We start from the raw sequence: 24627 nt of genomic DNA on the forward strand, positions 1-24627 counted from the left end.
TGCTACAGTGCTTACGGTTATTTGACAATCGTCTCTCAAGATACAAGGGCTAAACTCGAAATACGAACGTTACTTTATGTCTCAAACTCTCGAATCGAATACGAAAGAAAATATTCTACAAAAAAATATTTCCGGACTAAAGAAAGAATAATTCCATTCAATAAAAAGAAAATGCTATTTGCGGTCACAAAATTGCTATTCGCGGTTTATAACAAAACCCCCCAGAACTTTTAAAAATATCAAAAAACCCCCCAAAACTGCAAATAGCAAAAAAAAAAAAAAAAAAAATCGAAAATTCGAAATCAAGCTTGAAGAAGGGTTGGGCTTCGATTTTTTGATGTAATTTCGACTCTTTTATGTGTAACATGCATTGGGTAGGTCGATTACGGAACCAATTTCATGTTAAAAAGCCCTACAAATCAATTTGTAGGGCTTTTTTTTTCGCAAAAAAATGTTCGAACGCCCAAGATGGGCGTTTACGCGTTTTGGGGGGTGTTTTTGGTTTTTTTTGGAAAGTTTTGGGGTTCTAGTGAAATAAAGAGTTTTTTTGGGGGGTTTTATTAGAAACCGCAAATAGCAATTTTCAAACCGCAAAAAGCAATTCCCTCAATAAAATTATGGAATTGAATTGTATATTTATAATGATTAATGGGAGTTTTGTTTGTACATGTTAAAAGGGTGTGACATGACAAGACAATCCCATGAAAAATTTCATTTGACAACGCACAACACCTTTTCATTTTAAATGGATGTCTAGACACATTTACAAAATAATTTTCATTCACACTAAAATAATTTTCTTTTAATAAAAATTCCAACACTCACCTATGTGCGGGTCAGGCCGGGTCCGAACCGTTTGGAATGGGGTTCGAACTCTAGTTCCCTTCACATGTATATGCAAATCCAAACCAGTGAGACAAGGAAATTGTTTGTGAAATTACTTGCAAGAAATATAAATAACAATAACAGATAGTGTAAAACGATTATAAAAATAATGTTTAATGGATTATTAATTATCATATTCATAATTATTAAAGAATTTTAATTAAATTATTAACAAATATAATCTAATAAAAAAATTAAAATAAATTGAAAGAACTTGAGCTTAATCCATTTAAATCTTACGATTCAATTCTAATATTTGAATAAAATGTATATGTAAAAAAAGGATTAAATCATATGATCTACAATTTAATTCTTACGATTTTTACAAATTAAACCAATTATTAAAAGAGAAATTACATTATAATATTTTGAATATAGTAGTCATATATAATATTATTTTTAAAGTAAGAAAATTAATTGAATTGAGATATAATCTATTTTGTTAAAATAAACATCATTTATATTTTTAAATAATTATCTTATGATAAAATACTCAATAATATTAATAAGTGCTTGTCAACAATTGAGGTTAATCGATTTAAATTCATTGAAATGAGTTATAATCTATTTTTTTTTAAATAAACATATTATTTAATTTTTCATTCGATTTTTTCACACTATAGATTTTAATAACAAAAGTGAGTTTGTATTAAGTATACTCATTTGAATAAATATTGAATTGATTCAATCCTATATATTTTTCAATAGTGGAGATTATGTTGATATAGTAATTAATAATGGATGTTTTGAAGTATTGAACCGTGCTTTTATATATATATATATATATATATATATATATATATATTTAAAGTTTGCATTTGCTAATAATTTAATTAAACATATTTACTAATAATTAATAAGAAAATTAATAATTTATTTAACATATTTACATGCCAATTAAATCATTTTACCGGAGTTTATATTATATATATTTATTGCCTAAATATTATCAAATGTTGTGTTTGGCCCAGTGGAAAGATATGCCCAATCTTTCCAATTTGCCCTGAGATCGAATCCCTCTAGCCCATTTTTGAATAAAAAAGCTGTATTAAAACTCGGTTCCCGGGTTGGGCCCATTTTTGAATAAAAAAGCTGTATTAAAACTCGGTTCCCGGGTTGGGCCCTCGGGTTGGGACCCGAAACCGACCCGTCCGGGTCGGGTTCGGGTCAAACCCGGCCCGTGGCCGTGTCTACTTCTAGGTAGACACGGCCACAGGCCGGTTCACATTTCCGGAACCTGAACCGGCCGGTAATATGCACGGGTCGGCCTGGAAATTTTGAATTTTTTTTTTAATTTTTTTTTTTTTGTTTTTTGAAATATTTGATGAATAATTAAATTAAAAGAAATACTTTTAAATAGAAAAAGGAAAACGAAATAAATGAAAATACTTGAACTTAATTTAACTTAAATTTTTTTTTTTACTAACAATTGAAGAGAAATTCGAAAATGCAAAAGAAATTTTTTTTTTTTTTTTTTTGACTAAGAACCGATAAGAAATTCGAGAATGCAAAAACTAAAGAGAGAATTGAACTTTACTAAACTTTGATATTGAATAAGTAGAGAGAATTGTGAGTGAATTGGTGAGAAATTGGGTTGGGGTATGAGGGTATTTATAGGAAAAATTTGGAGGGGATTCAAAAAAAGTAAATAACGGCCGGTTCACCCGTTCACGGTTCACCATTTCTTAGAACCGGGCCCATCCCAGGTAGGATGGGCCGGTTCACGGGTCCGGGCCGGTTCACCCGGTCAACAGGCCGGTTTGAGCCGTCAACGGGCCGGTTCCGGGCCCAAAACTGGGCCATGCCCATGTCTACTTCCAGGAAAGGGAATAGTATTTTCAACATGAAAAAGTGAAACAGACATTTTTAATTTGTCTCCTTCCGGGAAATTGTAGTATTTTCTTCTTCTTCTTTATAATTAAATGCCCTCCATTTTCAACTCATATATAATAATTCTATCTCAGTTTCTCAAATTTGAAGGCACAATTTACTTTCGGGACCCGAAACCGACCCGTTCGGGTCGGGTTCGGGTCAAACCCGGCCCGTGGCCGTGTCTACTTCTAGGTAGACACGGCCACAGGCCGGTTCACGGTTCACATTTCCGGAACCTGAACCGGCCGGTAATATGCACGGGTCGGCCTGGAAATTTTGAATTTTTTTTTTAATTTTTTTTTTTTGTTTTTTGAAATATTTGATGAATAATTAAATTAAAAGAAATACTTTTAAATAGAAAAAGGAAAACGAAATAAATGAAAATACTTGAACTTAATTTAACTTAAATTTTTTTTTTTACTAACAATTGAAGAGAAATTCGAAAATGCAAAAGAAATTTTTTTTTTTTTTTTTTGACTAAGAACCGATAAGAAATTCGAGAATGCAAAAACTAAAGAGAGAATTGAACTTTACTAAACTTTGATATTGAATAAGTAGAGAGAATTGTGAGTGAATTGGTGAGAAATTGGGTTGGGGTATGAGGGTATTTATAGGAAAAATTTGGAGGGGATTCAAAAAAAGTAAATAACGGCCGGTTCACCCGTTCACGGTTCACCATTTCTTAGAACCGGGCCCATCCCAGGTAGGATGGGCCGGTTCACGGGTCCGGGCCGGTTCACCCGGTCAACAGGCCGGTTTGAGCCGTCAACGGGCTGGTTCCGGGCCCAAAACTGGGCCATGCCCATGTCTACTTCCAGGAAAGGGAATAGTATTTTCAACATGAAAAAGTGAAACAGACATTTTTAATTTGTCTCCTTCCGGGAAATTGTAGTATTTTCTTCTTCTTCTTTATAATTAAATGCCCTCCATTTTCAACTCATATATAATAATTCTATCTCAGTTTCTCAAATTTGAAGGCACAATTTACAGCTCAAAGCTTCCCCCAACACTTGCATCATATCCAGGTAATTCAATTCTGAATAAATCATAAATCTTTATTTTCTGAACCCTAAAAACCACAATCCAGAGTTCTGCTGTGTTTACGGAAACAACATAGATTTTTTGTTTAGTTTAATAATTGAATTGAATGAACCCGTTGATAACAATTAACAGGTGTAACTGAATCTGTATTTTTCCTCTTCATAGTTTGTCTGAATATTAAAGCACCTTCAGTTATTATTGTCTTAGCCAATCATAATCGTTTTTTTTTTCTCTTTTTTTTTTGGGCTTAATATTTATGCAGGGAAGAAAGTTAGAAACAGTAAATAATGTTTGAAACACTAAAGAATGTAGCAGAATCAGTTTCCTCAAAGGCAATGGAGGTAGCAAAGAATTTTGCCGATAAAGTTGTAACCATTGGGCTAAATAAGTCGGCAGATCATGCTGTAGAAACCGGGCGAGCGTGCATCGATTTCGATAACAAATTACAAGATCTGAAAAAAAATTCATTAACATTGAGCTACAGGGCATCCGATATCGAGACACGAATCAAAAACGAAGAGCAACAAGGGCGAAAGAAAAGAAAACGGGAAGTGGAAAAATGGCTTCAGTTGGTGCAAGAAAATCAAACGGGTATTCTTGCGTTAGAGAACGGAATACAACGAGGAGAAATCGTAAAGCGTATTCGCAGCGTCGAAAAATTGAACGCGAAAGTGGAAATGCTCGTGGAGCAAAGTCGACACTTTGATGGACTTGTATTCGATGCTTGTAATGAAACTAGTGGGGAGCCATTGGTGACAAGTGAGCTCTTCGGTGAGTCGGTTGAGAAAATTTTCGGGAGGATTTGGGAATGCTTGGTGGTTGAAAAAGTCCCGATTATCGGGATTTACGGGGTGAGTGGAGTGGGCAAGACAAATTTGGCTAAGCATATCCATAATCGGATACTTTTAGAACGAGCTGAAGATTGCGTTTATTGGGTCAAAGTTTCTCGAGAATTGAGCATAAAGGGTCTCCAAGATGATATAGCCATAGCCATAGGGCTAACACTTACGGACAAGAAAGACGAAGACAAAAGAGCGGTTGAATTGAATCGAGCGCTAATGCAAAAGAAAGGCGTCGTTGTACTCATATTGGATGATGTGAGGGAAGATGTAGATTTGGAGAGTGCGGGAGTTCCGCTTGTTCGAGCAAGTGGATTTTGTCGAGTGATAATTACGAGTCGATCTTGGAGAGTGTGTAATATAATTGGTTGTCAAGAGATGTTCGAATTGACGGTGTTGGAAGATGACGAGGCTTGGAAATTGTTCGAAGAGAGATTCGGACGAGAGGCGATTAGTGCACTTGCTCCGCAAGTGCGGGAAATTGCGAAGTGCGTGGTGAGATACCACGGGGGTTCACCACGTGGGATTATGGAGTTGGCTCGGAAAATGAGGGGTGCTACGGAGATTCGAGAGTGGAGGAATAAATTGGCGGAAATGGAGGAACTTCTTACGAGGGAAGGAGATGAGATGGAAAGTGAGAACTTTAGATAATTGGTTAGTGATTAGTTAAAATGAAGTGGATTAAATTTAATTGCGCAAAGTAATAATCATTGTGGTTGTTGGGTTATTTCTATGCTACATCAGGAATGCTACATCGGGTGATTTTTCACCGTTGATCTACACACACCAATGTGGGTGTGTGTATTTGTGTGTATATGAATGGTAAACATCTTACCATTCGATTTTACTAGCTACCACTACTTCAAATTTACTTTATTCGATTTTTGTACGACAAGAAATAGCACCTGACTCAACAATCTTGAATAGAGAAGAAGAAACCACAACAAGTAGCAAACTATAACCCCCAGATACTCTCAAACTTTTTGCAAAATCGCCCTTCTTTTTCGTTTTTCGTTTATTGTTTTTTTTTTCTTTTCCGTTTTGAATTAATAATAATTAGAATGTTCAATTTGCATGAGCTGAAAATAACAATTCCCTATGAGCTTTCAAAACAGCAGGAGAGCCTTGTTTAGCTTTCTCCACAATTTGCCGTATCAACATCCTCTCCACCTCATCGTCTTCACTCTCATCCGCACTGCTGCTCCAACCAATCACATCATTCGTACAAACATCTTCTTCTTCTTCCATTCTTCCATCAAACCCCGTTTCTCCATTCCCAAACCCTAATTGCAAATCCTCTTCATCTGACTCGGACTCTTTCATCATCTCTTCATACGCCTCGTTATACGCCGATAGAGCCTCCCCCGATAAATTGATAACAACGGGGTGGCTCACAAATTCTTCTTCTCCTCCATCTCGTGAAGTAATCGGGCTTTCTTGAGTGGAACAAGTTTGTGTTTTGTTCTCCGAGGGTATATTCTCCTCAGATTCCACGTATTTGTCCTTCCTCTGGCTGTTCTCCAATGCTGTCTCGAGTTCCTTTATGCGTTCTTCGAGTCTCGTTTGGATGACTTCATGTAACCGCAGACTCAGCTCTCTTGGGGAGACTGCGTAGTTGACCGAACGAGGTGTGCTGCTACCACTTTCACCATAAGCCCGGTTCTCAGTTTTTTTGGCACCAAACAAGTCATATCTCAACTCCCCTTCATAACGATCGGACATCGAATCTGGATCCAGCTGCAATAACACAGTTAAATAGAGGCCGTCAATATAACAGTCTCACCTCTAAAGATATAGGCTAACTTAAAATGCATTATCAACAAACATTATATCAGCTTGTATTTTACATTAACAGATACAAAGAATTGTTTTTACTATTGTCTGGACAGAAAGTTCAGACATTGCTGGTAATAATTAGGAGTGTTAAATATATTAATCAGACGAGCACACAAAAATCCACATGCTTTTCTTGAAAGTCTGTTTTCACGTGTTATATCTTCTTTAATTCTAAGCATCAAAGATCTACTAAAGCACACAAGAACATATAGTTCCTTCCCTTCAACAGATTTTAACCCGGCAAAAGGTAGATTACAATATATATATATATATAACAAAAGTGACGCACATTAACCTGATTATTCAACTTTCCAAAATGAAGCAAGCAGGAGTTAAGTATGCTTACCTCGTTTAGTTTGGACAATTTTGCTTCCAATCTGGATGAGTTGATGGTCGATTCCAACCTCTCTAATTCAGCTTCGAGCTCCGCTTCGATTTTACTTAAAGATTCCTCTTCGTTCTTCTGATTCTTATATTCTTCACAATAATCGCGTCCACTGGATATAGCAAGTACGTCATTGTCAAAGTACCGATGATCAGTGTGCACATCCTTTGATTCGTAATCCTCGACAGCAATCTCCTTGACAGTTAGTGAATCTTTCATTTCGATTTCCTCTTGCAAATCCTGTACCAGATTCTCGGTCTGCTTCAACAACTTATTCAGCTTTCCCATTTCTTGCTTATTCGCCATCACAGAAGAGACTATGCCCATTGTCAATCCAAGATTGAAAATAAGAGCCCTGTCGGATATTCCTGAAAAAAGTCGACAACGGCCCGGATTAAAAATCAAGAAAAGAAAAAAAATTAACGACATTCATTCGTGACAATGCAAAGGAACTGAAGGCAAAGAAATATTTTTTATTCTTTCTAGTGGCAAAACAGTTTTTTAGTTACGATTATCTGTAATACTCTGCATTCGGCAACTATACATTATAGAAAATAAAAGAAAATCAGATTCTTTTCCATTGTGAAAGTACGATAAGATTTCTATGTTTCTTCTAAACAAGATTGCATGCCTAAACGTTCCCAAATGGTAAAGACAACGAGATGGACTAGTAAGTTTACTTAATCAGTTTCGATCATTTAAAACAAACACATCACAAAAAAAAATATATATTATAATGGAAATATCTGGTAATGCTTATGCAATAACAAGTCTTCTTATCTTACTCGCCTAACCACATATTTCCTTGCATAATGCTCAATGACAAAAATTATTTCGAAAAAACGAGTTTAGATAGTACCACCTTGAGGGCTATTCTGATTTCTACGGGCCATTTCGGTAGAGCCGTTTCTTCTCAAAACCTGCTCATTTTTGTTTCTACCCGATACGACATTAGGCAGTTTTGGAACACCAAGTACAGTATTATTCTCTTGCGAATATATATCGTCCCGCAACTTGCATTCCCCTTTTCCAGTGGGCCCGTTGAATTCACGAGGGGGTGAGCTGATTATTCTGCTTCCATCAGTCACGATAAACGGCCTAAGTGATGGTTTCTTTAATCGATGGAGAGAAGAATAAGTGTACTCTTCAAATTTGGCATGTTGGTCGTATAACTGAGCCATAAGACAACTTTCAAGAGAAGTTTGTGGCTTAATTGCTTCGCTGTTAACTCGTCTACACCTAAGGCTACTTCTATTCCTCCCAAAACCGTACGAAAATCCCACTTCACTCGAAGAAGTACGACGCAATGAATTACTAGTAAAAACTTCGTCGACATCCGAAGGTACTCTATGCTCCCAATCCCCTCGAAAATCTTCGCTACTCAAAAATCCCGATAAAGAACTCGAATTCATCCCGTTCCCGAAGATGTCCACCGTCACCAAAGTTTCGTCTTCGTATCCACTAATTGAGGTCTTCTCTGCAGCCGAACAACCAGCTTCTTCTTCACAAGGCTGTTCGTTTTCTCTTTCTTCCACAATTTGTTTCCTCGAAAACACCCCAACAAGTGGAGAGCTCTTCTCCTTGACATTTTGTCGAACACTTGAGGACTCGGGTTTGACAAGATTAAGATTATCGGGGAACGAATCTAACCGTTTGCCCTTGCTAAGATTCTTCAAACGTTGAGCTACATATCCAGCACCAGCAGCTGCAGCTACAACCCAAACATCCATTTTCAAATCCGCTGAACAAAGAAAACTTCAGTTGCATCCCAATCCTTTACGGATTGAGTGCTTAAAAGATTCAAAAAAAATACACTAAATCAAGAAACCAGTCAACCTAGACAATCGGAAACCGCCACCTCAGCATTCAATTCAATTCAAGAATCAAACAAATCCCCACCTTCGATAAAAATTGGTAGCCCAACCGCGCAAAATTCTTATGAACCAATCAAGAGAAGAAAACCCAGAAATTATCAAACAAGGACACTGTGGCTAAACAGCGAAAATTCAAAAAACCCTTAGTCCTCAATTTTGACGCCGAAAGCCCAAATGAGGACTCCGTCAAATCTTCAAAACTTACCAGAAAAAAATGAAGTCTTTAAAAAGAATCAAGAAGAATCAAATCACACAGAAACCCTCCATTTACTTTCAAGATTTTAAGCCCAACTGAAAGGCACAAGGGACCCATATTTTTCCCACCGAACCACACCAACAAGTGAAAAAGGGAAAGAGGAATGGGGCTACAGCCACGTTTGGGGATTTAACGATATTAAAAAGGTACTAAAATATGTATATGTATTATTTGGTGAGATTACAAGAACAGCGATGTAAATTGGAGAATGTCTTTTCCATTTCTTTTTTGATATTTTTAGGGTGTTGCTATTTGCAGCGGGACTTTTATTTAAAACTAGTAATACACCCGTGCGATGCACGGTGAATATTATGATAATTGTTTTGTCATATTGTAACACATAATCGAATACATAGAGAAAAAATAATTCTAACAAATTTAAAAAAAAATATGGTTTTTTTATTGTGAATATATATATATATATATATATATATATATATATATATATATATATATATATATATATATATATATATATATATATATATATATATATATATATATATATATATATATATATATGGAGTGAATATTAGTAGTGGTCGTGAAACAAATATGATGAACATTTTTCAATGATATTAGAAAGTTATATGAAGTAATATAAATACTTATATGGTACACTTAAAATACATATATTGTTCTAACCAAATGATACAACACTTCTTCAATGCACCTACATCATCAATAAAAATAACATCACAATGATAATAAATTTTGGGTTCAAATCAACCATTACTATTAAAGTAACATCCACCAAAAAATATTTTTAGTAAATTACCTTGGGAGAATGTATGTTGGAGAGTACTTATTGGCAATAGACCTGTACGTGCATGAAATGTATTAATAAAATAATAAAAAAGATACCATATTGTTTGAAAATGTGATGTTAATAAATATGTACCTCAAATTCGTTGAAACACTTCTTTGTACACAACATTATTAGTGATATTGCATAGTTCTCCCGATTCAGAGGAGATGAGTATTTTAATGCCAGACCTACTTTTTACTCTAGATAATGCCACATATAATTGTCCGTGGCTGAAAACAGGGCGTGGAAGGTATAGTCCGACATGTGAAAGTGTTTGTCCTTGACTTTTGTTAATCGTCATGCCAAATGAAACAATCACCGGAAATTGTCGTCGTTGAAATTTGATTGGCAATGTGCAATTTGAAGGTATCAAAGTCATTCGAGGAATGAATACCATATCACCAACATGTTTACCAGAAAGAATCTTACAGTTAATAACGTGGGTTCCCATTTGAGTAACTTGAAGCCTAGTTCCATTGCACAATCCTCTAGCTTGATCAATATTTCTTATGAGCATAACCGGAACCCCAATTTTTAATCTCAACTTATGTGAAGGAAGTCCGGAGCATTTTATGGTATTGAGGAATTCTGCTGAATAAATTTCCGCGTTAACTTCAGAAGTTGCCTCATCTTTGCAAATACTATCTGAGCTTAAATATTCCTTCTCTTCTCCAGGGATGAGTGACGACAAATAATCATTAATAAAATCCACACTTTCATTAGTCGGTCCAAGAATTGCCCTACCTTGAAAGTAATTTGGAGTAAAAATATTACTTAAGAAATCTGGATAAACAAACTGCAACAACTCTGAAAAGGGGTCGTCCGAATCATGAATTAACATATCATGTGGAATTTCAATTGAAACTTCACCATCATTTTCCTCTCCAACCTCACCATTACCAATTTTTAATATCCAATCTGCAAATTCCTTTATTTCCTCTACAGTAGAGGAAGAAGCAGAAGATTGAAGTCTCATATTCTTGTGTAACGTTAGGACTTTACAATTTTTCCACAAAGGTGATGAATTGATCGTGGCATGAACAATATCTTGTCTGGATGCTTTTAAAATAACCGGCAAAACTTGCCTAAAATCCCCTCCAAGAACGACCACCTTACCACCAAAAGGTTCGTCCGACTGTAAGATAGATCTCATGGTGCTATCTAGTGCTTCGAAACAATATCTATGCATCATTGGCGCTTCATCCCATATAATAAGATTTGCTTTCATCAATAACTCTGCCTGTGGACTTTGTTGACTGATGCTGCAAGTGGAACCCTCATGCACAATTATTGGGAGTCCAAATCTAGAATGAGCTGTTCTACCGCCGGGAAGTAGTAGGGATGCAATACCACTTGATGCAACATTAATAACAATTTCTCCTCTGGAACGAATCGCAGCAGATAATGTTTTCCATATAAATGTCTTTCCTGTCCCACCATGACCATACAAAAAATACATTCCACCACTCTTGTTTGTTACAGCAGACATGATTGTATCATAAACTTTTTTCTGCTCTGTGGTGATAGTAGAGAGATACTTTGCAAGTTCGTCACGCATTGCAAACACATCATACTCTAGTTCATCGAGTACTAACCTATTTCCACTTTCATTTAACAACGATTCAATTGGAAGCGGCATAGAGTCATAATTACGTAAACTCTTACCGTTGCTTTGCATGATTTTCTCAATATCAAGTAAAGCATAATTTTTCAAGCTGTCGTCTGATAAAGTCAAATCTGCGTTTATGAAGAGATGATAATATTTTATCAAGGGTGTGTGCTTGTAAAAAAAAATAGAAGTTAAAATTAAATTATTGAACAAATGAAAATATTATACATAGGACATTTAAAAAATGAGATACCTGGATTATTATGACGTTGTTGGTGTTTGTATGCAATATCATCCGACAAATCTGACCAACAGCTTTCCCAAACATGTTCTGGTCTGGTTAAACTATTTGAAATCAACAGGACAACAAATAACCTTCGGATGTAAGCACCGTTTGCCCATATACTTGCTTCTTTGATAGCATCTATGTACTCTTTATCATCATCTAATAATCCCAATACATAGCATGCATCTCTAAATGTTGGGTAAATGTAGTTATTCACAGTTCTGATATCTTCAAAGCTTGTGCAACCTTTTTGAATATTAAGTAGCAGTCTTAGGTAGTAGTCTTCTCCCTTTCCTGGGGGAACACTTCTAATTCTCCCAATTGCAAACCCTCTTTTTCTAGGCTGCCACCTCAAGGAGTTTTCATTGTACACGAATTGTTGTGGAAAATCTGCATACTTAATATCTCTAGCTTCTGAATACGTCTTATTTGCTTCAAACCAAGCTAAGAACATTGTTTGTTTAGCAGATGGTTTGTTCAGCACATTATGTAAAGGTTGGTTATCATTGAAGACAACTGTTTGACAGTCAGGCAGATGAAAACTCAATCGCACTACAACCGGGTCTCTATAGTGAATATCAAATCCAAATAACCTCCAACTGGCCTCGCAAGCCGATAGGTACCTACACCAATAATAGTTTTGAATAGTGTACTCGATGTTAATTAATAATAATAATAATAATAGTAGTAATAATAATAATAATAATAATAATAATAATAATAATAATAATAATAATAATAATAATAATAATAATAATAACAATAATAATAATAATAATAATGATAATAATAATAATAATAATAATAATAATAATAACAATAATAATAATAATAATAATAATAATAATAATAATAATAATAATAATAATAATAATAATAATAATAATAATAATAATAATAATAATAATAATAATAAAATAATAATAATAATAATAATAATAAAATAATAATAATAATAATAATAATAACAATAATAATAATAATAATAATAATAATAATAATAATAATAATATTATTATTATTATTATTATTATTATTATTATTATTATTATTATTATTATTATTATTATTATTATTATTATTATTATTATCATTATTATTATTATTATTATTACTATTATTATTATTATACACACCCATGTAAACACCCATTATTATTATTATTATTATTATTATTATTATTATTATTATTATTATTATTATTATTATTATTATTATTATTATTATTATTATTATTATTATTATTATTATTATTATTATTATTATTATTATTATTATTATTATTATTATTATTATTATTATTATTATTATTATTATTATTATTATTATTATTATTATTATTATTATTATTATTATTATTATTATTATTATTATTACCTGCAGTCATAATACATCTTTATCTCATCATGAATATCTGGACCACCATGTGTGTTTTGAGACTTATGAAATGCAACTGTAACCCTATCATGCCCCTTATTGACGTACTTGAACAGATATTTGATGGACTTATTCTGGTTGCACAACTCAATGTTGATGTGAGCTCTGTATTTCAGCAATAGATCACGGTTATACGGGACCACAAAACCGTTGTCTAGTACAACATTCTTCTTCGTAACAGTCCTCCCATTGTCCCTTCTCTTGTATGAATGATAACCATCTTCACCAGCCTCCGTACGTTGAACAAACCTCTTCGGAAATTGTTTTGAGCAAACACCATTATTCATGCATGGAGACTTCATATTAGCTTGACCACACGGACCGTGAATCATGTATTTCTTGACCAATTTATACATTTTTCTATCAGAAAATTTGTCAGGAATTTCCGCACTTATAATTCGATCAATATCTTCGGAGCAATTGGGTTTGTCGTCATTATGCAGCCAAAGTAGTATATGCGCATGTGGCAGTCCGCGCTTTTGAAATTCAATTGTACAAACATCTGCATTTAACATTTATAAAGAAATTAATATCAGTTTTGTAACATGCAATTATGATGTGGCATATTGAACCATAAGTAAATAAAAGATAACATTATGTTATCTGGAAAATATTTGAATGTGTGAAATCAATATTATTTTGGTACTTACATGATTTAATTCGTCCGAAAATATGTCCTTTCTTCAAATCTGCAATCAAACTGTCAAGCTTCATCTTGAAAATTCGACAAATAACATCAGGTCGATCTTCTGGGCGCAAACTCGTATCTTGCAACACTCTTTGTATTTCGGGCCACTTTGGATTGCATGTTATAGTTATAAACAATGATGGAAACCCGATCCAATTACATATTTGTAGTGCGTCCATGAAGTTGTTGAACATATATCTTGGGCCATTTGTAAATGTAGCTGGAATAATAATTCGTGTACCAACTGATCTGCCATCATTATCTCCACTTCCAACCATTTCTTCAATGCTCCTGTACTTATCAACCCTTAGTTGAGCTTGGTTAAGCCTTATGAAATTTAATCTCTGGGATTCAACCATTGAAAATGCATCCACATTAAGTTGCTGAAATAATTTCTTTGAATTCAAGAGTACTGGGCTGTCTCCAATTCTTTTCTGGATTTTGTATGCAAAGTATTGTCTCATAGTTACATATTTTCGCTTTCTGCTATTACTTCTTGAAGTTTCCCTCAAAGGAATGTCCTCTCTATATCCATCTTCCCCGTAAGGAAAGATTAAGGGGTATTGTAATGGCAGATAAAGAGGATGCAATTCACTAATACGTTGAAGCTTCTTGGATTGTGTCTGTACTACAATGTCCCTAACCCCTTCTTGATTGTCAAAGTCTCCTACAATAAGAGCTGCTATTTCACTGGCATTTGGAAGATTGTATGTACGACCATCAGTGCTTCGGCTCTTTACCAATTTCAATTTTACTCCTTGCTCTCTATTTATGCAAATACGATCTCGAGCAGCTCTGTATGATCGAGCAAGTATGTTGGAATTATCAATCATATCTTTTAAAGAAGACACAATTGTTGGATCTAAATCATGTGAATTATTTCGAGACCTGAAATACCATTAATTAATAATTAGTTTATATTAGTGTAAAATAAATATTGAAAATAGATGTATAAGCAAATATAATCTCATACCTAACGGCGTTAATTCTATTTTGTACTTCATTTTCTGTGTCAAAAATGTACAATTGAGCAAATTTAGGCCTTGCACCTTCCTCCGGCAATAAACTTCCGAGCAAATGATAATTTTGACCGTGGAGAAGAAAAGTATATGGACCTGCCCCGTTATTTATAGATGTCTCTATTCTTCCACCGAGAGAGGTAAACGAAAACATCATATTGTAAGATCTGATGTTATCTTGGAAATGTCTACTCCGTCTATCTCTTCCAAACAATAAATTTGACAATAAAGCTGGGGGTTCTTTAAAGTTAGGCAATTGAACTTTACCATCCATACAACAAAGCGAAAATTTTGGCTTTGATGCATTTTTGTGTTTGTCAAGCCTTTCGCCATACCACATCATTGCACCACATGATTCACAAACAAATGACTGATCTCCAAGATCATCGTAACCTGCAATTTATATTTATACCAATTAAATTGATACTAAATTTAGTTACAGATTTAGTTTAAATAAGTTATACTAATATGGTTTAAAATTAAAAAAACTGTTACCATTATAATCAGCTGAATCATCACTTGCGTCGTCGTTTGAAACATATTCAGAATCTATACAAAGAAAGGTATTTTTCATGTAAGTTGACTATTTCCTCATGTACTAATCGAGCAATTTTACGTAAAAAATGAAGTTTGAAACAGTAGTGATTACCTCCACTATCCGAAGTAATTTCTCTTATTGTACTTAAATCCTCGTCGACCAAAATGCTTGGTGAAGATTCCAAATGTAAGTTATGCAAAGAAGACTGTATCATTTTTCTACTATTGGATTTACCCTTTCTACTGCATAGAGAATTCCTAATATTACTGAATATACAAAAAACATAATAGAATAACAGAATAATATTACAATTAAAATTTGATTTAATACTTAAATATATTGAACAATCATGTATTTTTTTATATAAATATCAGAAATGTACCTTCTATTGGATTCATAATATGAATCTGATGAAATATTTGGAATTTCGCTGCCACCAGAATTAATATCATGGTGATGTCTGGTACCATCTGGTATACATACAAATAGAAATGATTAAGACATAAAATAAGTGGTATATGAATATGCAGAAAAATAATTTTGAAACTTGCCTTCAGATACTAATATGCTCCTACTAACAGATGTATTCATCTTTTGGAAGGAGGGTCTTTTTTTTGTGGGAATGCCAATGAATTGATTGTCTTCGTTGTCCATTGGCATTTTCCCTTTTAACTTTGCAAATGTTTTGTTGCTGACAATGTACTCTCCACTTTTATATTTATTGTTGCATTTCGACCTTGCTGTACCGACCTTATTGCATTTCTCAAGTAAGGAAGATGCAGTGCCTGCAAATTATATACGATAGGACACCTTAACCACGAAAATATAACATGGATGATAAGAGATCTTATTTAGGTGATAATGCAAGTCTTAAAATTAACTTTTTACCGGCTTTTTTTTCGAACGACCTCTTATTATGCATCGATTGTTTCCTGTTCAATCTTGCAGTCTTTGAATAAAATAAATCACACACGGTAGCTGTAAAAACAATTCACAGTTATTAAAAAAAATTGTTATATATTTTAATTAGTAAAAAACAAATATATGTGCTAATTACATCGATTATTAATATTTTTTTTATATAAATCATCACACTCATTCCTCAATTTATGAAATTAAATACCTGGCGGTATATCTTGATCAACTTTGTTGATTCCAACATTTCGATTATAACGTGACCCGGTAGTAAGTGCACAACTTTCATCTGCTTCGAAATCTTATAAACAAATAAAATACGAAAATTACTGGGTATGAAGATGGAAGTATAATAAACGTAGTTTTAATATTTAAACAATATAACAACAAATGAAAAGGCCATGCTGTAAAAAAAGAAAAAAGAATACCTAAAATATCATATTGGCGGTTTAGCGTGCATTCACCTAATGTTTGTTCTTTCACTGTGGACCAAGATATTGTGTTGTCTCTTAAGGAATGTCTTCGATATATTAATGGGTCTACATCCTCCAGGTGACAATTGGAACTTGAAGGATATTGTCTCTTTTTGGAATTTATTTTTTCAGATGATGATTCATCCATTAACTGTATAACAATAAATAAATAATTCATAATTTATGAAAGAAAATGTTATACAGGAGACTCAGAACTATACATTATATGGATTGACAGAGAATTTTCAATTCATTGTTGAAATTAATCAAACGTAGTGTTCATCAGTATAGAAGATTTTAGACTATGAAATTTATTTGAAGTATACCTTAACTTATCATCTATTGATGAAGAAGATGAAATTTTTCTTCAGGAATTGATGAAGTGAAGAATAGCAATTCTAATACGGTACGCACTTTCAGTAATTGGATTCAAGCCGAGCATCTGATTCAGTTGTAATATATACTTTAGTATATTATGTTGAGACAATTAATTGACACCAATAGGAATAGAAAGAACAATTCTAAGTGAAAACAGATATACATAAAGCAGGGTGTTGATTTTGTGAGATATGATTAATTAGTAACCGTATATCATGTGGGAGTAGTACAAAGATGCAACTATATTCAAATGTGGGAAACGTTGTATGTAAGTGGTTTTTTGCCAACTGCATGAGTTTTTATGGTTTTTAAAACAGTGTGGTTATCCATTATTAAGATAATTTTTTAGATTTATAAACGGTGCAAAAGTTCAATCATTTAATAGAAAAATAATTATGTTATGTAGTACTTGATTTTGTTGTTTTTTTTCAATATATATATATATATATATATATATATATTAGGGGTGGAAACTGGACGGAATGAATCGGAAATACCTTATTCGAAAATTTTCCAATTTTTTTCGAAAGTTAAAAATAGGTTTCAATTTTCGTTCCAAAAAATCCATTTCAATTTCGGAATACCTCAAAATCGGCACAAAAAATCCATTTCAAATCCATTTCATTTTGGAATACCTCGAAATCGTGTGGAAACAGATATTAGCACAAAAAATCATATCTCAATAGTGTATTTGACGATGTAATATAAATAATAATGTAGTAGTAAATAGTAACATTGTCGATGAAAGGAAAAATGACGAAAATAGTAATATAATAATTATTACTAACAAATCAAGAATCAAATACATTTCCACCAATTAGAAGAGTTGATAAAAAGTTGCAATGTTAATAGCGCATTCCCGGCAGACCCAAGCATCAGAGAAATTAATATTAAATTCGTTGGACTGTTTGCCACAAATACATCTTGGGTGCATAGTTGTGTAGTGACATGTAGCGCAACATAACAATTCATTCTTTGGCCCATGATGCCCGCAGTGCATGCAGACATCGATCATTGATCCGTTAGACTCCTCCATATGATCGCTATGGTTTCCACCGTCAATGGATTGAAGAAGAGGGGTAGACTTACACTTGCAAGAGCAACCACTGAAAATTCGATTGAAGCAGAAAAATAACAAAACAAAGATTGCAAAAAGGGAAAAGACACCAATAAGTGTGCATAAGTCAGTATCCATTGATATATGCATCCTAAACATGTAATTTTCCACCTGCAAAATGAAGTATAAAAAATAAATAAATATCTTTGTTCAATGAAATGTATGACTACAAAAATAGTAGTTTATTAGAGAATACTTTTTTGTAATTTAGGGAAAAGTGAGAGAAAGAGATACTGCAATTAACGGGAATAGATGAAGGGAAAGTGCACGCAAATGACCTGTGTTGTTTGATTTGAGATTGAAGTGTTCCTTGCAATATATATAGGCAAGGAAAGGAGTTTGATTAATTTATTGATATGAGAGGTTAATTTTAGTTAATGGACGTATATGACGTGGGAGATGTCAGTTTGTAGTGGGAGATGGGGTGAGAGGAAGTTTTTAGGATTTGTAATACAAAAATTGTTATTATTTTTTATACAATAAAATATTTTATTAAATGAACTGATTTTTTATATTTTTTTGTTTGTACGCATTTATTATAGCATTACCAAATTGAAGAAATAGTTCAGGAAAATCTCATAAATCCTTGCAAATAATTACAAAAAGAAAGATTGGCACACTTGTACAAAGGATGGGATCCCCATTTTAGCAGTAAGTAAGAGATACAGGAAATAGCTTTTTATGATTGAATGGAAGTTATGAAATGTAATGTTTAAAATGAAGAAGCAGAGCTTACGTGGAGCCATGTGGAATAATTAAAAAAAACATAAATATCTTCAACAATAAAATGCAAAGTATATAGCAACCACCTATTGCAAGTCTTAAAGAAGTGGCAGCTGCATTCTAAAAATCTAGGAAAACAACATAAGTAAAATTAACATAGCAACCACATAAATAAAAATCTTGAAACATACACCCAGAGAAAGGTGTTCTTCAAGTGAAAACAGCACAATAGTTAATGTTATTGTATTGCCGCCAACAATACAATAATGTGCTAGACCATTATGTCATGGTTTCTCCGTTTTGATCCTCTTATATGACTTGGTAGTTGACATTTTTGTAGTTTCATCATCGGATAAATTAGAAGACGTAGCTTCTACACCAAGTCCTTTACCACGCAATTTAATGGTTGGTGTCGTCTTATCATGAGGATCGGTGAAATCCTACAAAATTCATTAAAGGATGGTAGATGTTATTGATATGTATATAAATGATAGAAATAATTGTTGTGTTGTAAATAATTCTTACATTTAAGTTGCTGTTGCCAAGTCCTTTACCACGTAATTTACTGATTGGTGTCGTCTCATCATCGGGTTCGACAAAATCCTACAAATATTATTGGAGGAAGGTAGATTTCATTAACTTGTGTATAAATGAAAATAATACTTGAGTTATAAACAACTCTTACATCCAAATTGTCGCCTTGCTGTTGAGCATTGTTGTCGGATGAGTGATCATCCTCATCAACAAATTCCTGTAGTTAACAAAAATTAATATAATTAAATGATGCAACATATAAATTATATTTGTGGACTTATACCTCGATAGAATGCATAGCTCGAAACCGTCGAATAAGTTCTTGTTCACCCGTCATTGTTTTTACAGTATAAACTGACCAACTTTTTGATATGTTCATCGCACTGATTTCGACTTTGAACAGAAATTCTTTGTTGATGATGGCATCAAATTCTTTAGGAATTGTATCGGTCAAATTATCCTACCAAAATGCAATGATCAATGATTTTTTGATAATTAAATATAAATAGAAGTAATTCAGCATTCCATATGAATGTGGTTTTTATATTACCTTATGCACGTCACCAATAAGTTCGGTCGCTGATTTGCCCACGATTTTACTAACAAATTTGTCAAACATGACAAACTTAGTGCATCCGGTAGTGTCAAATACCAGTACTTGAAGCCTATACCTGTATGTATGTACTTGTGAAACACCATACTTATACTTATAGGGCTACTCCCATTATAGAAAATTAAATTACCGTGGGATTGGATGAACATCCTTAGCCCGTTTTGGAAAAAAATAATGAAATATAGAAAATATTTTAATTACTTTCTTCCGATAATTTGGAAAAAAATAATGAATTATGGAAGACTTTTTGCTACTAAGAGTAATACTTGCACCTATTTTAAATTGTTCAAGTGCTAAAATAGTTCAAGTGCTGACAAACTGAGTTTTTCTATAAATAATATATATATAATAAATTATAATAATAATGCTATAATAAATACTTTAAAAAAAAATTAAAAAAAATCAGTTCATTTATTTAAATTACCGTGGGATTGGATCAACATCCTTAGGACATTTTGGGCAACAAAATTGTGTGCTTGTTTGCTCTACCTTTCTGAAACATTTCGGACAGGCATCATACCACCATTTGGTATCAGGATCGATATCAATTACCTTGGCAAGTACAACAACAGCGCGTTCCTAAAAATATAATTTACAATTAGTTTTGTTAAATTTGTAAAATAAGTCGAGGAGAAATAATTTACTTACAGTAGTGCAATCTCTCAAATTATTTATCGTCATTTGCTTCGTTAGCAACAAATCATCCGCAATCCCCGTCGATCGATGATTTGATGACACGCTGACTGATTGTGTAAATGTGCCATCTTGCCTAATGAGTCTGTATATACGTACAAATAGTGAAGAACAAATTGCAATGTACATTATAACATGATTTAGTAAGAATTATATAAAAATGGTAGTTTCAAACGAACTAACTTTTCTCTGTACGCCCTATGTTCCTCGGAGTTTTCATTTATCAACAATCTTGAGTTGTGGAAAGCATTAGAAATACTATTTTGACCTACAAAATAAAATAAATATGTGAATTAATCAAATGAAGTGAAACTTTAATGCAATATTTAAATGTAATTAAATATAGGAATTACCATTAAAATTTTTGACCAAACACATCTCCAGAATAATGATGACTGGGTCAGCAGAGTTTTGATTACTAATATGCGAAGCCATTTGATCGGCGTATTGGTCCCATAGAGTGCATTTTATTAGGTTCTCTCTGAGAACCACATGACATAAATTAGAAGATCATAAATACGAAACCATTCAGCATCAATTGAATTTACTGTATATAATCTAAAAATACTCACGATAAGTCTTGAAGAGTGATCTCTAGTATCTTGTGGATGTGTCCACTTTTGTTAATATCTTTCACTTCATCTCTTTCTATAACATGTCCAATAACATCTGAAAGAAAAAAAAGTATATGCATAAAAAATATTGCAATGTTTGTATAATAAATTAAGAAAACACATTTTTTAATATTTTAAAAATATTTTACCAATAAGCCATGTGTCATCCCCGTCAGTAATGATGTCAAGAAAATTTGTAAAGTCATAAGTGACGCCTGGAATATTCTCGGCTTTGCAATTAGTTACGCGAGTAGTTTTTATAAATATGATCTTGTGAGCATTGCGAGTAGCCCTGTACTTCCCATCGTTCGGAACTACCAAAATATTCTGAAAGACATAAGTATTACCTTCTTTTACAATATTATAAAAATTGTTCAATTGAGTCTTTTTTATAGACGCATGAATTTTTCCTCCCTGAAAAAATATATGCCACAATATCAATAGGCCGATAAACAAAATTTAAATAGCCATAAGAGAAATAAATTTTGTAAAAAAATAATGACCTGCCCATCGACTAAGATCATATCAATACTATTAATAATAGTATGGTCGATCTTGCTAGGAACTTTCCAAAGTCGAATGACCCGAGCCACCACTTTCCAGTTAAAGCGGTCCGGTGTTATATCATTGAAAAATGTTACTTGCGGCGCCATATCTACATGATATATGGAATAGAAAATCAGTCTATATGCTCCATTCAAATCTGATATTATTTTTGTAAGACATTTTTATATAGTACGAAACAACTTTTAATTTGGTAACTTCGAACAATCTGCACGAAAAAACGGCATCAATTATATGACAACGTGGAGTACAAATAAATACAGTAAAGACAGGGGAAAACAATTCCCTCACATTCTATCGACCAAGAAAACGAAAAACATCTTCACCTATTGACGGCCCCTTCTCTTGAATCATATTACCATAAAAATTAAAATAGAAATAAACAAACAACACATGCTTCATTCAAATCTGATATTATTTTTGTACGATATTGTTATATAGTACGGAACAACTTTTAATTTGATAACTTCGAACAATCTGATCAAAAAAACCAACGTGGAGTACAAATAAATTGATTTTGGAAATCGGCTATGAGATGGAGATACAGCAAAGACGGGGGGAAACAATTCCCTCACATTCTATCGACCAAGAAAACGAAAAACATCTTTCCCTTTTGACGGCCCTCTCTCTTGAATCATATTACCATAAAAAGTAAAAAAAAATTAAACAAACAACACATGCTTCAGAAAAAGAGAAAATACATGAATTGAGGCTCTTTGCTAGGCCAAACATTGAAGGAATAATTCACGTGTCCCAGTTATTACTTTTAATAATTTAAGCACTTATACAGGTTATAGAAAAAATTGTGGAATAAAAATTCCTTACTTGAAATTTAATCCGTCGGCAGTGGCTCTCGTTGGCAGCAATGGGTTCTTCAATCTGACTCCCGGACGATTTTTTTTGAACTTTTGTCCAGTGAATTTTAGGGCTTCAATTTTGTGGAAAGCAAGAGCTTCAATTTTGTAGGAAGTAATAATTGTTGAAAGATTTGTGTTGATATAGAGATGAGACATGAAATTGGAGATGAGAAGTTATTAAATCGATGGGAAAAACGGATGAAAAACTGATTTCAATCGGCAGTTAGAAGAAATTTAGAGATGACAATGAAAAACTGCAGATAGAATTTAGGGGAAAAAAAACGGCAGATAGAATTTAGGGGAGATGAAATATTGGGTTTTCATTTTGGCACCCAAAAGTAATAAAAATTATAAAACTTACCCTAGGGTTAGAAACCCTAAGTTGCCACGTGTCAGAAGATGAGGTAAGGTATTGTCTTTTTATATATATATAGATAGATTGGCTTATTTGCAGCGGAATCTTTTTCATTTAATTTTTTTTCTTAATTTCTCTCTCCTATTCCCAAACTCTCTCTAGAAATTTGAATTTCGTAAATTTTTTCGACTTTGAAACCGTAGCAAACGCGGCTCGATTCCGGTAAATTTTCAATATCCTACTATTTTTAATTAGTTTTATTTCCAATTTAGGTAAAAACACATGTTTAGGATTAGATCTAACAAAATTTTGAATTTTTTTTTTTTTGAAGCTCCCGTTTTCTGGAGCACGGAAACTCGAAGAAAATTCAAGTTTCCGTGATCTGCAGAAGGAAAAATGGTTTGTCTGGGTTCAAGGGTTGTGGGTGGGATGAAGTCGTAAGGTATGGGATAAAGTTGCAATGATTATGGGATGGTGTGATATTGCGGCGGCATAGGGAGACAGATCTAGAGTTTTTTTTTTTAGATCGGACGGAAGACAGCATGGATAGAGAAATTTACGCAGACTGAACCCTTAATGGACTATGTACGAGTTCAATAGTCGATTAAAGGTTAATCGACTATATTCAGTAGTCGATTAAGGTTAATCGACTCCAATTTTTGTTTTTGTTTTTATTTTGGATTTTTTGTTTATTGATTCCAATTGTATAAATCAATTATAATGTTTGTATATTTTTTTGTTTTTGTAAAATATAGTTGATTTTGCATTTTTTGTGCTTAGTGATTTGTTATTTTTAGTAATCAAATTCTTAATCGACTATGCTTCATAGTCGATTAATATATCCAATAGAGAAAAAAAAAAGAACTAAAAAAATGAAAAAAAGTTAATTTTTTTTTTTAAATCAAAGAATTTATTAAAACAACTATGTTTCGTAGTCGATTAATAAGATTAATAAAACTGATACTTAAAAAAAGTTAAGAAAACTAAAAAAAAACAAAAAAAAATCCGTACGCAATATCTGATAATAATTCCATATATATTATTGTTATAATGGGGAGCTGATTTCTGTTATGTATTCTAATTGTGAACATGTTCTCCCTCTAATACTTGCATGTTTGGACTTAAGATAACAATTGTAAATTTTCTTTTCTTTTTTGGTGGTTCGAAAAATGGTTCTTGAGCAGTGTGGCTTAAAGATTGTTTTTCAACCCAAATCAAAAACTTTGGACAAAGTATATCCGAGATAGCCATTTGATGAAAAGAGCATCAACTCCAAACACCACATATATAGAAAATGTAAAAATTTAATTAGTATTTGATGAAATAAATAGAAAAATGATAAGTGTAATTAACTACAATGCAAGTTTTGCACGGTAGTCAATACAACAAACACCTAATTGTGGCGAACTATAATTTCC

The 24627-nt window shown here is 32.9% G+C and overlaps 4 protein-coding genes across 6 annotated transcripts; 1 reads left to right on the forward strand and 3 right to left on the reverse strand.

The window, feature by feature from the left end:
• The first annotated feature begins 3645 nt into the window (after window positions 1-3645).
• On the forward strand, window positions 3646-5497 carry LOC105973474 (disease resistance protein RFL1). Its single transcript, XM_012998502.2, has 2 exons — window positions 3646-3782; window positions 4061-5497. Exon 2 carries the CDS (start codon window positions 4086-4088, stop codon window positions 5286-5288), a length of 1203 nt encoding a protein of 400 aa, XP_012853956.2. The 5' UTR covers window positions 3646-3782; window positions 4061-4085; the 3' UTR covers window positions 5289-5497.
• A 120-nt stretch (window positions 5498-5617) lies between these two features.
• On the reverse strand, window positions 5618-9235 carry LOC105973473 (uncharacterized). 2 transcript variants are annotated; one of them, XM_012998501.2, is made up of 3 exons: window positions 7721-9235; window positions 6820-7226; window positions 5618-6374 (listed from the first exon to the last, which is right to left on the reverse strand). In XM_012998501.2, exons 1-3 carry the CDS (start codon window positions 8586-8588, stop codon window positions 5703-5705), a joined length of 1947 nt encoding a protein of 648 aa, XP_012853955.2. In that variant the 5' UTR covers window positions 8589-9235; the 3' UTR covers window positions 5618-5702. The 2 variants fall into 2 exon arrangements, with proteins under 2 accessions (XP_012853955.2, XP_088673033.1); XM_088816907.1 differs by having other exon boundaries at window positions 7718-9209.
• Window positions 9236-9852: 617 nt separating this feature from the next.
• LOC105961772 (uncharacterized) lies at window positions 9853-12308 on the reverse strand. Its single transcript, XM_088816904.1, has 2 exons — window positions 11659-12308; window positions 9853-11533 (listed from the first exon to the last, which is right to left on the reverse strand). Exons 1-2 carry the CDS (start codon window positions 12143-12145, stop codon window positions 9891-9893), a joined length of 2130 nt encoding a protein of 709 aa, XP_088673030.1. The 5' UTR covers window positions 12146-12308; the 3' UTR covers window positions 9853-9890.
• A 696-nt stretch (window positions 12309-13004) lies between these two features.
• Window positions 13005-23164, reverse strand: LOC105953724 (replication protein A 70 kDa DNA-binding subunit A-like). Of its 2 annotated transcripts, XM_088816906.1 has the most exons (13): window positions 22823-23145; window positions 21937-22088; window positions 21583-21847; window positions 21392-21488; window positions 21173-21300; window positions 21003-21087; window positions 20775-20904; window positions 20551-20705; window positions 20064-20184; window positions 19797-19973; window positions 19665-19730; window positions 19505-19582; window positions 18994-19419 (listed from the first exon to the last, which is right to left on the reverse strand). In XM_088816906.1, exons 2-13 carry the CDS (start codon window positions 22084-22086, stop codon window positions 19264-19266), a joined length of 1608 nt encoding a protein of 535 aa, XP_088673032.1. In that variant the 5' UTR covers window positions 22087-22088; window positions 22823-23145; the 3' UTR covers window positions 18994-19263. The 2 variants fall into 2 exon arrangements, with proteins under 2 accessions (XP_088673031.1, XP_088673032.1); XM_088816905.1 differs by lacking the exons at window positions 18994-19419; window positions 19505-19582; window positions 19665-19730; ... (5 more) ...; window positions 21173-21300; window positions 21392-21488 and adding exons at window positions 13005-13630; window positions 13779-14704; window positions 14790-15228; window positions 15331-15384 and having other exon boundaries at window positions 22823-23164.
• Window positions 23165-24627: the final 1463 nt, after the last annotated feature.

Source organism: Erythranthe guttata, chromosome 4, assembly GCF_056151865.1.
Source record: "Erythranthe guttata isolate IM_541 chromosome 4, IM_541, whole genome shotgun sequence".
In the NCBI taxonomy this organism is placed as follows: Eukaryota; Viridiplantae; Streptophyta; class Magnoliopsida; order Lamiales; family Phrymaceae; genus Erythranthe; species Erythranthe guttata.

What these genes read in the sequence shown, in the direction of transcription:
- LOC105953724 (XM_088816905.1), bottom strand. Translation starts at nt 22,086, where the DNA reads ATGGCGCCGCAAGTAACATTTTTCAATGATATAACACCGGACCGCTTT. An exon ending in GGATGACACATGGCTTATTG is followed by an intron (nt 15,385 to 21,582) that starts GTAAAATATTTT and finishes TTCTTTGTATAG; the next exon opens with ATTCTGAATATGTTTCAAAC. An exon ending in TTTCGGACGAATTAAATCAT is followed by an intron (nt 13,631 to 13,778) that starts GTAAGTACCAAA and finishes TGTTAAATGCAG; the next exon opens with ATGTTTGTACAATTGAATTT.
- LOC105961772 (XM_088816904.1), bottom strand. Translation starts at nt 12,145, where the DNA reads ATGTTCTTAGCTTGGTTTGAAGCAAATAAGACGTATTCAGAAGCTAGA. An exon ending in ACAACGTCATAATAATCCAG is followed by an intron (nt 11,534 to 11,658) that starts GTATCTCATTTT and finishes TCATAAACGCAG; the next exon opens with ATTTGACTTTATCAGACGAC.
- LOC105973474 (XM_012998502.2), top strand. Translation starts at nt 4,086, where the DNA reads ATGTTTGAAACACTAAAGAATGTAGCAGAATCAGTTTCCTCAAAGGCA.
- LOC105973473 (XM_088816907.1), bottom strand. Translation starts at nt 8,588, where the DNA reads ATGGATGTTTGGGTTGTAGCTGCAGCTGCTGGTGCTGGATATGTAGCT. An exon ending in TCAGAATAGCCCTCAAGGTG is followed by an intron (nt 7,227 to 7,717) that starts GTACTATCTAAA and finishes GACTTTTTTCAG; the next exon opens with GAATATCCGACAGGGCTCTT. An exon ending in AATTGTCCAAACTAAACGAG is followed by an intron (nt 6,375 to 6,819) that starts GTAAGCATACTT and finishes GTGTTATTGCAG; the next exon opens with CTGGATCCAGATTCGATGTC.